Below are 15,465 nucleotides of genomic sequence, written 5' to 3' on the forward strand. Positions count from 1 at the left end.
GATCTTGATCCACGTTTCTGTGTTTTGACTTACAGAGATGAGCGCCGGCCGCCATATCATGAGTTCACAGCTGAGCGGGCATACTACGAAAATGTGCGTACCCCAGGCTCGTACACAGAGGACCCACGACGAAAATATTCTGGCAGAGGTCGAGATTTTTATTCGGAATGGGACCCTTACCAGGGTGATTACTATGACCCACGATACCATGATGACCCTCGGGAATACAGGGATTATCGAGACCCCTACGAGCAGGATATTAGGAAATACAGCTATTTGCAAAGGGAGCGTGAAAGAGAGCGGTTTGAAACAGATCATGAACGAGACCATGGTCGTCGAACAATTGAACATAATCAAAGCCCATCCCATCCACGTCGGCCTGCCAGCCCTGCTGCTTCCCTGTCCCTTTCAGAACGTCCACCTAGTGATTCTGAGCATCTTGTTTACAGTCGCTCATCTGAGCGAAGTGGCAGCTGCACCTCACTTTCTCCACCGCGCTTTGAAAAACCAGACAAAATTCGCTTGGAGAGACACAATATGAGTGATAAATCCGAGAAAGACAAATTACTATTTGAGGCAGAGCGTGGAAACGGAGGAGAAAAAGAACGGCGTGCTGGCCGTAAAGAGAAAGGAGACAAGGACAGAACTGAGAAGCAGAAATTAAGGAAATTAAAACTTGCATCTCCCTCTGTTCCGTCGTCGGAGACAGACTTTGAACTTGAAAATAGCCCAGAAACTAGCTTAACTTTGCGAGGTAAAGCCAATAAATCTTTAGTTAAAGAGAGAGACTATTCTGGAAAAGGAAAACTTGATCTGCCACCTTGTGTTGTCCAACTGACGAGAGTAAAAGAGAGAGAAGGAATATTAATTGAGAATGCTCTTGGTGAGAAACAAAAAACAAAGATGAGCGATCCTGTGCGTTCTCCAACCACACCCCCCTTGGTTGATCACAAGACCATGCCTTTCCGCATAGAGACTCAAGCTAAAGATTTCTTTAAGCACGGAAAACCTCTCAAGGAGAAAAGCTTAGCTAGTCAGATAGAGGCTGTTGATAAAGAAAGCAAGGTGAAAAATAAAAAGTACTGTAAAACTGATTCAGGATTTGATACCAGTTCTTCTGTAGATGCTGACCGCTTGGCTGCACGTAAGAGGCGTTTTGAGGAATCATCTGGAAAAGCTGATCATTTAAGAAGGATAAGTCAGGAGGAAGATGAAAGCAAATTAAGAAGAATCATTGATGATCATTTGCCAAAAGACATTGATTATGATAAAAAGTTGATAAGAAAAGAAACTCACAAGAGAGAGCAAAAAGTTAAGCCAGAGAGGATGGTCACTGTTAGTACTAGAAAGGAAGATATGTCAATAGGCATCAGTTTAGATCTTCAGTCTCGTCTTGGGGAACCAACTGAGGAGGCAATCGATCCCTTAGACAGTCTTGATCAAAAGATGGGAACTTTTGGAGCTAATAGTCAACCAAGTTTAGGCCTTGCAGACTCTGATGATGGGAGTGTAGATATGGAATCTTCAAGAGACCAAGAACCACAGCTCTTAACTAACTATGAGTTGCTGTCCACTAGCCTAGAAAGAGATTCAGAAAATACGGAAAGGTTGCTCTCAGATATTGATCACTCACAGAGCTGCAGAAAACAAATGGAGCAAAACCGTCGCATGCAGCAACATCTGGAATGTGATAAGTCTGATAAAACCGAAAGCACACCCAGCACTGATGCAGAGGACTTTGAACGGCGAAATATTGTGCATGAAGTAGGAAAACCACCCCAAGATGTTACTGCTGACTCACCGCCAAGTAAGCGGAAGAAGTTGGGAGCATTTGAGTTTGATGTTGACTCTAAAAGAGAGCGCAGTTACCAGAGGTTTAGACAAACAAATGATGAATATGACAGAAGACTTGCTTCTCTTCCAGGGACACCTTTTGCAGAGGAGGAGAGAACTGCATCACAGTTAGTGGCAGCTGAGGAGCCACATTCGCCAGTGCCAGTGGAGAAGGAATGTCTGGACTTTGTTGTATCTAAATACAATATTGATAACTCGGTGCATCAAGTACCTGCAGAGATTTTAAAAGTTAAAGCATCAATGTCTGATGAGTTTTGTTGGGAAAGGCAGGGCACATTGAGAGGAGGAATGGGCTTCCCCACAAGCATTGTTAAACGTGAAAGTATACGAAAACGTCCTGAACATGAATTGGAACCTGGGGAGGTTCAGACAGACTCTGATGATGATGGTGACAGCAGGCAACTTTTACTGAAGCCAAACTCCTTCAAAAGAGAGCATGAGGAGAGGCTGTCAGATTTAAAGTCCTCTGAAACTCTTGAAAAGAACAAGTTCTATGAATTTGCATTAGATAAGACTATAACACCAGACACCAAAGCATTGCTTGAGCGTGCCAAATCTCTGTCTTCATCTAGAGAAGAAAATTGGTCTTTCCTTGGGCATGATTCAAAATTCAAAAACTTTCGGAATAGCACAGACAAGGAGAAGTCTGAACCCACCCCAAGACCCATTCCTTCTTGGTACTTGAAAAAAAAGAAAATCCGTTCTGATTCTGAGGGAAAGATTGAATGTAAAAAGGAAGATGCCAAACCTGAGGAACAAGAACGACAAGAGCTTTTTGCTTCTCGCTTCCTTCATAGCTCTATCTTTGAGCAGGACTCAAAGCGACTTCAACACCTTGAACGCAAAAAGAATGATCCTGAAGTTAGAGTTGGTAAAGATAATATTACATGTGATCCCCAGGTGGAACAAGCTGGAGCAGGGGGATCAGACCTTTCTCAGGAGCCAAAAGTACTTTTTCATAGTCGGTTTTTAGAGCTTCAACAGCAAAGGGATAAGAACCAACAGCTAATTATTTCAGGACGAGCCAGTGTACCCGATCAGATAGAGGGAGAGAAGATATCGGAGGTAGAGCTTGGGGCATCCAATGTATCAGACATTTCCAAAGAGGTGTCAGTAAGTCCTATTCAATCAAGAACATCGCCTGTGTCTTTCTCCAAAGACACAGAGTCTTCTGTGCAGTTTGATAAGCCACGTATGCCCTCTACATTAATAGACATTGGAAATCCAGCAGAATTTGATGAGAAGTCAGAAGATACTTTATTAGTTTCTTCTCCATTAATAAGCCAAAACGAAGAGAACAAAGCTGATACAGTAAATCCCACACCCCCTGAAATCATGGTAAAACAAGAGGTAACAGGAGAAGAACCTCATGAGAAGCTAGATGAATCAAGTAGAACTTTAACTATGCAACAGGACTTGGACATTAAACCTCCTACTCCCGGTGCATCTTTAAGTAATATTGATCCAGAATGTGATCCCCCACAGGCATGTCCTGTATTGAATCCAAAGCCTAGCCAAACTCAAGAGACTGTGGAGCTTTCAGAAACAAAAATAGAACCTGTTAGTGATTCTCTGCACCTGGTTGCATCCCCACTTGAGATGGAGTTGCCAGTTATTGAGCCGGAGGTTGACCAGGCACCAAGAAAACAACCAAAGAATAAAAAGGCAAAAAATGTCTCCCCAGTCCCAACACCAACAATTGGTAATGAGAAGCCAGCCACACGGAAGAGTGAACGCATAGACAGAGAAAAGCTGAAAAGATCTTCATCACCTAGAGGAGACTCCCTAAAACAAATTATTGAACCAAGAAAATATGCAAAATCTCCTGTTCATGCTACAGATGTGGAACAGAGCCATGAATCAAACATGAACCATGGCAGAACGCGGCAGCGACGGAATGTGCGATCTGTTTATGCAACACCCCATGAAGATGAAGCTCTTCAACAACCTGGAAAAGAGACTACAGAATCTTTTCGGTCTACTCGTAAACGCGTTAGTGATAAGGATGCTGCAACACAACATATGGCAAACACATCTGTTACTTCAAGAAGAGGTCGCCCACCCAAAACTCGTAAAAGAGGTGATGATGTGTCACCCGTTAAAGCAGAACAGACCAAAACTTCTGAGGGTGAAGACACTGAAAATAAAGAATCAACAAATATTGGTGAAGTTTCTAAAACACCAGAGGGATGGCGTTCCCCACGATCTCAAAAGATGCATTCCTCACCTGTAAGAGCAGAACAATGCAGAAAAACATCCAAATTAGACAAAATGTCTGGTAGTCCAGGTTCCATTCTGTCGGATAAAGCAGATGTTGACATGCCTGCTTCCCTAGAGCATCAAGATGAACCCACAGATGAAATTTCATTGCAAGTTGAACAGTTGTCACAAGACACCAAACACACCACTAAAAGAGAAAAAGAACTTGCATATGTTGCTGAGGAAAAATCTAAAGATAATAATACAGAGTTCATTCCTGTAGATACAACACAGACATTAGAAAAGAACGGAAAAGTCAAGACATCAAGATCGACACGGAACACCAAAATTACAGCTGACGTTAAACCAGTCAACTTTGTGGAAGCAGTTAAAGATTCTCTTCACTCAGGTGTCGAGGAAACTGTTGATTTGGAGTCTTCAAACAAGACCAAAGCACCACAGTTAGAAAAAGAGGATCCAAATATCCCAATTTACCACAAAGAGGAAAATGGTCACGATCCTGATAACAAAGAAGCGTCTCTATCAGAAATGGAGCCTCCTGCTGATCCTGTGGCTGCCCTGCTTGCCCGTCAAATGGAACTGGAAAGGGCTGTGGAGAACATTTCCAGACTTACAGATGACCAACATCCAGTACCTTACAAAGTACCACAAACCGAGCCCCCTACCCTAATACCACCTGTTGTAGTACAGCCAGTAGAAGAAACTGAGGTGGAAAAGCCTGCCAATCCAGCAAGTGAAACTGAACTGGCTGCTGCAATTGATTCCATTACTGCTGAGGATATATCAGGGGATGCAGATGGATTTTCTGCTCCAACAACATACACAGCCCTGCTTCCCACACCAGACACATTAGTTTTGCCCGTAGCAAACGAGATTAATGAATCTGAGACAGACTTAACTGTAAAGAATATTATGCCGCCTGAATCAGAAAGTAGTTCAGTTCCACAATCCAAGTCCTCAGAAACAAATACCACTGAAACTTCATTCACACAATCTCCATTATCAGAAGCAACCAAAAAAGGAGCACGAGCCCGGCCAAAAACACCAAAGAAATCTAGAGGTCGAAAGGTTTCTTACAACAGAAAATTAGATGCGGCCCAGGATACACTGCTGGAACCTGAGTCAACTACGGTCAAACTTCCAGAGTCCATCCCAGAAGAGATTCAGACTGCCACCCCTAAGGCTGCAACATCGGCAGCTGCAGCAGCTGTAGTTACTGTGGCTGCTGCATGTAAACATGAGGTAACATCTACAGTGATTTTGGACACACCAAAAGAAGCAGAGCAACCTGCTGTTGACCAGCCTGAACCTCAAGAATCTGCCTTTCATTCTAGGAATAACAGTCCTTCTTATTTAAGAACACAGCATTCATCTCCTGATCCCGATACACCTAGCCTTATGTCACCAACCACCCGCCTGAATTCACCTGCATGCTCTGCAAAGACTCCTCTCACACCACCTGAGTGGAACACCAGAACAGAGGAAAAAGGAATGCCACCTAAAATACATGTTAGTGTGGCTTTGTCTACATCAGGATTGGGGGGACCCCCAACAAATCCTCCCATGCCTCCTGACACAAAAGCGTCTGATATTGACTCTAGCTCCAGTACTCTGCGAAAAATTCTGATGGAGCCAAAGTATGTATCTGCTTCAAACAGCAATGCAGTCCCAACCATGCAGTTCACAACAACATTAACCGATCCACGCATGTCTGATAATGAAAATTCAGTTGAGACTGTGTTGCCTTTGAAGTCCTCTCTACATGATGATAGACCTAGCCCCATAACCCAACTTGTACCCCGTCCAGCACCACCACAGCCACCTCCTTTGCAATGTGAGGCTCAGCAGATCTTAAAGGAAAAACTGGCTATTACGTCTTCTTCTACTTCAGTCATTAGTCGGATCCCAATGCCCTTTGATTTTGAGGACACTCCTCGGATCTCTTTGAGCAACCGTAGCTCTGGAATATCCTTGCCTAAGCAAAAGTACCGTTCATGCTTAAATGAGAATACCAGGTATCATGGACTTAACCTATCTGATGATGGAGGAAATGTTGGACGGCAGACAGCTGAAAGCTCACATTGTAACACAGTGTCAGGTAGTGGTTTGAGGGTAAATACATCAGAGGGTGTGGTTGTATTGAGTTATTCTGGACAAAAGACTGAGGGACCACAGCGTATCATTGCCAAAATTAGTCAAATCCCACCAGCCAGTGCAGTTGATATTGAGTTTCAGCAGTCTGTATCAAAATCTCAGCTGAAACAAGAAGTACCATCTCAACCCTCTACCCCAAAAGGATCACAGACACCTACAGGTTATGGACACACAGGGGTGGTATTAACTAGCCAGGCATACAACGCTCAAGCTGTTATTTCCTCCAATAATCAAGAATGTTCTAGCGCTGAAAAATCTGAACACCCCTACCACACTGGTCAGCAAGGAAGCTCTGTAAAAGCTTTCCAGCAATCCACTGGCAATTCTCAACTTCTGAGGTATAGCCAGTCAATTGCACAGCAGCAGCATATGAAGAAAAATGGAGCAGCTGAGTCTGTTTCATTGAAGACCCTTAATGTTAACCCAGTTTTAAGCCCAATCCACCCCTCGTTATCAGGCAATCATATCTCAAGTCCGGGCGCATCACATGAACGCGTGGTCACACAACACAAGCAGGATTCACACTCTCCAAGGGCATCAGGCCATTCAAGCTTTCCCAAAGTTTGCCCTCCTAGCAGCTCGGTTGTTTTGGGATCAGGTGGCCCTATACCTCAGTATGTCTCAAGTATACACCATCCTGAGCAATCAGTGATAATGTCCCCTCACAGTGTCACCCAGTCTGTGCCCATAGGTAATTTGTCTCAAGGAGATGTCAGAGTCAATAATCCATTATCTGCAATAGGTTATGGTATTCGTTCAGAAGGCCTCTTATCTCCAAGGTCCGGACCTCAGCAACGGTCCACTACTCCCCAGCCTGCAGTGACCAGAGATGCGGTACTGAAGTCGCACGTAAGTTCATCTGCTGGTGGCCAGGTTGGTGAAACAAGCAATGATGATGTGCAGAATCTCCCACAAGGACTTCGCAGAGCTTCTGCACCCCAGATACAGCCAGAAAGTGTGGTAATTCAGCCAGAATACAAAGGTCTGCATCACAGGGCCTTGCGCTTGGATCAGTACAGCAGAGATGTCCGGCTACTTGTGCACCAACATTTGGCTGACCATCAAGGAGTTGTTGAAAGTCGCCAAACTCGAACACCAGAGGCAATGCAGTCTACACACATATCATCTGCTTCTAAATCCTCTCCAGTTGTAAAGAGTGCTCCAGCAATTGTGAGGGATGCACCAAAAGCAATGGAGATAAAGATGTCGCCCTCCCCTCACTCAGAGAGCAGAATAATAGGACACCCACCAGGCTCTGTGATGGTATCCCCTCAAGGGGTACAGTTGATTCATCCTGGAAATGCAAACCCCATGTCTGAATACTACAGAGACATTCGTGGCTTTCACGCTCAATATCAAAGTCATTCAGTAATTGGGATTAACCTGGCGAATCGTGGAATGGCTTCATCTCAGGTGAGGGATTCAACATGCAGTTTCGAAATGATAAATGTTAGCCAAGTGTTTGATCTTGTTTTGTGAAAACACATGATCTGATTTAAGATGTGCAAATTCACAGTTAGTACTTTGCTCTTGATGTTGTATTTATAAATCCATCTCTTTACCAGGTATCACAAGAAGTCGATCACGGTCAGAGACATAAGGTTTCCGCGGTGTCCTCCATTGCATCAGTGGGAGGTTTTGGTGAACCAAAGCATGATAGTTCACACATTAGACTGCCGAGCTCAATGGATTTGTCTCACATCTCAAGAGTCCAAGGAGAGGCTGGGTCCCCCTCTTATACTTCTCCAGTGACTATAACTCCCAAAACGGAATTGCCCATCTCTGTACCAAAAGGACCTATTTCTAACCAGATGGCACCTCTACCCTCAGCTTCCTCACACATGCGATCAGACACAGGACGGTCTGTTGATATGGTGCACTTGTTAACGGTGTGTAATCTTTTTGTTTTGATTTATTTAGTAATTCAATCCAAGTTTTCAGGGTTTAACAGTTTATTTGTCTGTCTTCGAGCAGAAATACCCTATTATTTGGCAAGGTCACCTGGCACTTAAGAATGATTCTGCTGCCGTACAGCTGCACTTTGTGTCTGGTAACAATGTCCTGGCTCAACGCTCACTGCCATCAACAGAAGGTGGTCCCTTTCTTCGCATTGCCCAGAGAATGCGCTTAGAGGCCTCACAACTTGAAGGGGTTGCTAGGCGAATGACTGTAAGAAACTGTCATACTTTTCATTCTTTATTGTAAGCCATATTAAGAATTTCTCAATGAAGGAAGATAAAATGCATTGAAATTTCAGGACTGGCTTTGGAATTTAATAAAAAAAACTTTTTTTCTAGGTGGAAAGTGAGTACTGCCTTCTGTTGGCATTACCTTGTGGATTGGACCAAGAGGATGTCCACAACCAGACCCATGCTCTCAAAACAGGTTTTATCACCTACCTGCAAGCAAAACAAGCTGCTGGAATTATCAATGTTCCCAACCCAGGCTCAAATCAGGCAAGTACTCATTGAATTTAGGTGTTAAACAATAAAAACAGTTTAAGCATAAGCAAACCGTAATATTTGAATGTAGTAAACTTGTATTGTAATATAGTCAACAGGGTGACTCAAAATGGATCAGTTTGGTAAGATCGTTGTTTCCTCTCTCTCTATAGCCAGCCTATGTTGTCCAGATTTTCCCTCCCTGTGACTTTTCCGAGAGCCACTTGTCTCATCTTGCTCCAGACCTTCTCAATAGCATCTCCAGTATCTCTCCCCATCTTATGATTGTTATAGCTTCTGTATAAGAGGAAGTTTGCAGCTTCTCACAAAAACAGTATGCCAACACCAGCCTTTGGAACTTGCCAGTTTTTTTTACTCTGGAGAGCACCTTAATGTTACTCAAGTTTATTCCATTTTGGCCATTTACTCACTTTTTTTTGTTTGTTTTTGTTTGTTCACTAGCTTTTTAATCCATTGTAACATTGATGCTTGCATTTCCACTGTGTATCATCTTGAGTTACATTAGGTTAATGGAGCTACTTAAAACGATCAATTCTCTGATCATTTATTTAAATTTTTTCTTCTTTTGGAGATTTGTATATGGTTTTTAAAATGGTGAATTGGGAATTATTGGTAAATGGGGGTAAGTTTTCTTTTTTAAGTGATATGGTAGTGATTTTTGTCAAACAATCAAGATTTGTCATTGCACAATGTTATGAAAATCAAAAAAATGAAATACAAGTTTGTATAAATTTGGTTATTGAAATTGTATCTTTACATTACTTCATGGACATGCTTCATTCACCAGCCATTTTGTGGTAGAGACTAAAATTGTTATTTGGTCAAAGCAGTTCCTGGAGTTCCTTTGACAAATTTTATAAAAAATAATGTAATATAAAGCAGCTATTGTTCAATCGTAATGTCACTTCTGTGTCATTTCTAGAAATGGCTCTCGATGTAACCCTTGTTCTTTCCCAAAGGGACAAAATATGGGAGTATTGCGATTTGTACAGTTTACACTTGATGCCTCAATAGGGAATTGTATGTATACTTTTTCGCTTTCCTCTTAATACTTTCAAAGTGAAATCGAGCAAAGGCGTGAATGTAAATATGTATATTGAAAGACTTTCAAAGCAGTCAATAGACACTGCAGATAACAAGCATTACAAGATCGACAACCTATTGCCATCAACCATGAAAATGAATTGTCATACCGCTTGAGTATCTTTTTTTAATTAATCCTGTGCCATAATCTTTTTAAATGGATAAACTAAATTAATTGGGATTCATCAATCTTTATTTTGATACTTGACTTTGTATTTGTCACATGATCTGTAAGGCCTGCTTTTTTTATCTGTAATTGCCTTTGTTTTATACTTTTTGTCCCCTATCTCTATTTATATCTTTTTTTTTAATTGTCATGTTAGAAATGTTTGGGTCTTAACTAATGATACTTTCCTTTGGATCCTTAACAATGTATAATTTTCACTGTTTCTCTTTTGTTTTTTAAACATACCTCTCTGAATGTCCAACAAGAACAGTGCAATGCAAGTGATTAAAAACTTTGTAAAAAGAAAACGAAGATAAACTATGTACAAATCTGTCAGGAGACATGATAGAGACTTGATTTTGGTCTCTTTGAGCCAAGCTGTATATAATCATTTTCTTTTTGTGTTGTTTTGTCTCTGTTTTTGTCTTTTATGTCAGGGTCATCGTTTTGCGAGACAAAACAAAAATATGTAAAGAAAACCGATGCAGAAAGTACAACCATGAGTCTTAGTTTTGCAGTTTCTTTGGGTTGACTACAATTTTTCTCATGGTAATTTTGAAGGCACTTACCCTTTTTGATATACACAATTTAAGATATAAGAATACCAAAAGAAAGCTCCAACGAAAACAGCTGGTCTTAAACTTTTGTCCTAGTTTTACGTTATTTCATCATTTTGAGTGCATTTTGCTGTTCCTCTATGAGGACATTTTAAGATGTAAAATAAATTTTGTTGGTTAACACTTCTGCAGATCATTAAATGGTCATTCGCTATCTGTCTGTTGGTGTTTCATTGTTGCTTTTATTTGATTTCCGTTATATTTTTTACAGTTTGTCTTTGGTTGGTAATTTATGATCATGTTGCTTAGTGTTAGAGCAAAATTTAAGTAGATCAATTTTTCATGGTAGTGACTCTAACGACCTCTGGATGGCAGTGTTGTTAAACCGTGAACTTATTTTGTCCGGCTAAACCTCACCAAATGCTAACTGTGACCAAATAGTTACCGGTTCTTTTGAAGACCTTTTTTAAATAAATTGGCCTGTAACTATCGTTATAAAAACACATAACACAATTAGTACACTTTGTATTAACAAATATAACTTATATACGTGTATATGAGGAGAAAACCAGTCAGAGTTCAGCTTCAGACCAAAGAAGTTTGACAGAATTAATGATTTAGAATATTGAAACGCATTACCTGACCCTGTGATCGTACCATTCTCACTATCTTCCCTCAACAGACTGACTGAGATCTGTTTGGTTATAAGCATTATTCCAAATATCTTTCTCTTTGTTCATCAGAAATTATTCACATTTGGAACAACTCGAATGTGAGTAAATGATGACATATTTTTCATTTTTGGGTGAAGTATCACTAAGTATCCCTACCATTGATAGTAAAAGTCTTAACCGCCTAAACAAGTAAATGAAACGAAGAGATGCTTATTTAAATTTTTTATAAATAGGCTTCAAAAAGGTTTTTTCTGATTGTCATGTTTAGGGGTATGGTGAAGGTAAGGTACAATATAAAAAGTCCTTATCTTAAACCCCACAATGTACAAAACAAACCTATATAAAAAAATTTGGGGAGGCAAATTTGCAACCAAAAGTGAGCAAAACCTTTTGGTGGACATCATCATAAAAATATAGTAAATAAAGTTTTTTTTTCAAAATTGTAAAAATGCAAAGTTTTCATTTAGGGTTAGGATTAGAGCGTGGGTTAAGGGTATAGTATAAAAACAGAAGTCTATGGAATGCCCTCATTTAGATATTTAAGCGTGTGTGTGTGTGTGTAAAAGAGACATTTGAAGTTTCTCGTCTTGGTTTAATTTGTCTTATGCCATATGAATAAATTCATAAACCCTCATGATATTCGTGGAATCCCCAGGGGCTGTGTCTTGTGGTAAGGCTGGCATGACACTGAAAACATCTCTCAGTAGATTTGTGAGTGCGGTGAGCTGGAAGATACATCACAGATGATTTTTCTGATGCTCAAATTTGATCCCATCCTAACCACAATGCACGTTATTCAGAAACACTATCTCTCTCCAAAGATGTGGTTTAATATGTCAGGATAAATAATAAAATAAATACATATTTTAAACTGTGCCTCAATGAAAGACCACTTAAATTATAGATCAAGTTTTAGGAGAGATTAGCTAAAACAGACTCGACAAAGAGAAAACGAAGGCCAAGTTACAGACAGGTCATGCCGAAGACATTTCGCTCTCATCTTTCTTTTCATCGCGGTGAGAAGAGGGGTGTGTTCGTGGAAAATAAGAGTTGAAGTGCACAAGATTTACAATGCCATGACAGGCCAAGACCAGGAATGTTAATTGACACCCATTCCCAGTAAAGCAATAATGCGTTTGAAGGAAGTACTGTATGAATCTGGAAGAAAAAAAGGAAAATAGACGGATTTGTTCCTCTTCAGCCGACGGCAAAGGTAATGATGCCGCAGTAGGGAATTTGGTATGTAGTAAAACCACAGTAGGAGGACACAAAGCAAGAACAGGCATGCAAATATCTAATTCATTCAAATAGCTGGGAGTGTTTTGGACTGCTTTATTGGGGCCATATGTAGGCTGCTGAGTCCATGTGATATGATACTTAGTAGGGTTTTAATCTTTAGGAAGATCTTTTTTGCATTTATTCTCAAGCCTCATGAACATTAGAGCCAGTTTTGGAAAATATGAGAACTATTTGCTCATGATGATTATTCATATTAACGTATATGCTTTATTTTTCGTTTTCTATTTTTTTTTGTACTTGATTATGATTTGTGTGTGTATGTATGTGTGTACACAGGTGCAGGAATGTAGGTTTTCCATTGAGTGGTCAAAGCTTCTCTTTATTGCACACGTTTGTGCTATCCTTCATCTTTTTAGTTCTCTGTAATTCTACAGGCACGAACCACACTGACTACTTCCAAAAGACCAAATTAGAAAGAGAAGGAAAATGTTAAGAATGTTGAAAATACTGGGGTTGGCTTTTCTTTTTCTGATAAGTGTCCACTTTCCACCAGTCATTTGGGCGCACTAAACATCTTTGCAATTTGAATTATCTTACAAGTTGCTGAGTTGATACATTCCTTATCAAAAATAGATGTACATATGCAGTGTGCTGACTCCTGTTGTCTTTAAGCTTTTGACATAAGAATTCTCCCGACATGACTTTACAAATTCTGTATGATAAAATTGACTCCCTCAACTGGGAGTTAATGCATGGATTTTTATGGAATGTAATTGTGCAAAAATGACTGGAATGTAATCATTACTGAGCTGATATGTAAGACTGAGTCAGAGAAACTTATTTTTTGAAACCGTTTTTGAAACTTTGATCCAAAGCAACAGCATTCAAACCCATCAAACCATTTGCACAGCCAATGTAATGTTCTATTTTTCAGGTACACTGAATGATTTAGCCTAAATTACTAAAATGGAACTAAAAGGATCATTCATGCAATTTAACACAACAAGCAATAGATATGAGAATATCAAAATGAGAGTGCTACTGAATGTTTGCCTTTTGTCTTGATGGAGTGGATGAGGCAAAGCTATTTTTTTACTGTTCCCCTGTACCCCCTTTCACAGACTTTTAAAGGTCCAGTGTATGCAATTTAGTGGCATCTAGCGGTGAGGTTGCGAATTGCAACCAATGGCTCACTCAACCACTCGCCCCTCGCTTTCGAAGCAATACAACGCAAGGTTATTTTAGTTTACTAAAATTAAAACTTTGAAAACGTTCCTGTTCATTTAAATCAAATCAAATATTGACCTAAAAATTATTGGAAAACTTAATTCAAGGAAAAATTGAAGTGTTGCCTCAAAAATAAACGTTTAAAGCAGTAAAACTATAGTAATAAACAAAAACTAAAATAAAACTAAAATAAAAACTAATTAATCTTATATAGCAACATAACAAATAAACCAATAAATTATAAAATGACAAAAGCACATACCAAAATTGCTAAAACTTTAACTAAAATTAACACAAAAACTAAAAATCTAAAAATAAAATCTAATTTAAAATATTAATAAAACTAAAATCAAAACTATAACGGGTGACACAGGACTAAGATGTCATCACATTTTCGCTTTCCACTGCCGAAGGAGATAACGTGTTTATGAAACACACTCTGTGAGCAGTTTGTCCGTTTAGGGCTACTGTAGAAACAACATGGCGAATTCCATGCAAGGGGACCCGTGTATAGAAATAGCTCATTCTAACGCTTCATTATGTAGGGTCTTTATTCACCTTTGAAGACATATAGTTATGTATATTATATAGCATTAGATCCTCTAAAAAATGACACATTGGACCTTTAAATACATAGACATAAAGCCTAAAAAGCATGCAGGATTGTAAAAAACAACCGCTCTGATTCTTTAATACTCACTTTATACTAGTTGTGGTTCTCATAATCCCCCAAATCATTCACATGTAATTTAAAATCATATTTAAGAGATAAATGACGGCTGAAAAGGTTTTAAAACCATACCCAGCAGATTCTGATCTGAATCCCTAAGTACAATATTCCACTTTCCTCACATCATCAACATCAAATTTAACCCCTGTGTAGCATTTTTGTGTTCAGGTCTGAGGGACTCATTTTCAGTATTTACCGTTTATTTAGGATAAACATTTTATATCATAAATATCATATCCAAATTTTTCTTTTTAGTGCATTTTTTTTTACAAAAAACGAATTGCACCTTTTGTCATAAATGTTATCTAACAGAGGGAAATGACAAAGATGAACCATATACTATAAGCTGTATGTGTTGCTTCTAATTGGAATAATGTAATCATTTATGAATTTTACATGCTTTTTTGGCCCTCCTAAGGTACAAGAGTTAAACGAAACTACTTTTTCCCCATGACTATTGAAGACTATGCCCAAAGCTTCAAAGTCTCAGCACAGTATATCATCACATTGAGTTATAAAAAACAACCAAGAGGTCTAAATATAAGATATGAGAGCCCTCTGACCTTTTAGTTAGGGTGAAATGAAGACGTCTGTATATTTGAATGGGCAATGTTCCATTTTTGTCTCAGCATTCAGTCACGCGAAAAAGGAGACTGCAATGCGTGACTGAGGGTAATGATAAAATTTCTAGATAAAGCCTAATAGATGACGTATATCCATAAACCAAGCTGTTGTGATCCAATTGTCAACAGAATAGTGTGAAGAAAGCCATAGGATTTGATTGTGCTCCTCTTTTCATACCCAACACAATGGCCGGGATATGTTTAGTGCCGGATCGGGTGGCACTGGGGAATGGAAAAGGTCAATCCCACTGTGATAGGATTCACCAGGTGACTGAACCCATGTAAACACGCCACCTCGCCCCTGACATCATCTCCTCCGCTCTGAGGCTGAAATACAATCCCGTACACATGTAAAGACGGGTTTTCCTCATAATTATATCTCACGGAAATAATGGTTCTCTTCAGGTCAGGTTGGGCAGAGCAGATCTGATCTGGGTTCAGGTCTAAAATGTAAGATGAAGGAATCTGAATGGAAT

The 15,465-nt window shown here is 39.7% G+C and overlaps 1 protein-coding gene across 3 annotated transcripts in view; it reads left to right on the forward strand.

Annotated features, from left to right (window-relative positions):
- The window catches only part of spen (spen family transcriptional repressor), a 32,458-nt gene extending 21,746 nt beyond the window's left edge, over positions 1 to 10,712 (forward strand). For all 3 annotated transcript variants that reach the window (XM_057363097.1, XM_057363096.1, XM_057363098.1), the window contains 5 exons: positions 36 to 7,641; positions 7,794 to 8,117; positions 8,203 to 8,397; positions 8,526 to 8,688; positions 8,847 to 10,712. In XM_057363097.1, coding sequence (XP_057219080.1) covers positions 36 to 7,641; positions 7,794 to 8,117; positions 8,203 to 8,397; positions 8,526 to 8,688; positions 8,847 to 8,974 — 8,416 coding nt within the window. In that variant the 3' untranslated portion in view covers positions 8,975 to 10,712. The remainder of the gene's footprint in view (positions 1 to 35; positions 7,642 to 7,793; positions 8,118 to 8,202; positions 8,398 to 8,525; positions 8,689 to 8,846) is intronic.
- The last annotated feature ends 4,753 nt before the right edge of the window (positions 10,713 to 15,465 follow it).

Source organism: Triplophysa rosa, linkage group LG21 (assembly GCF_024868665.1).
Source record: "Triplophysa rosa linkage group LG21, Trosa_1v2, whole genome shotgun sequence".
Classification (NCBI taxonomy): domain Eukaryota; kingdom Metazoa; phylum Chordata; class Actinopteri; order Cypriniformes; family Nemacheilidae; genus Triplophysa; species Triplophysa rosa.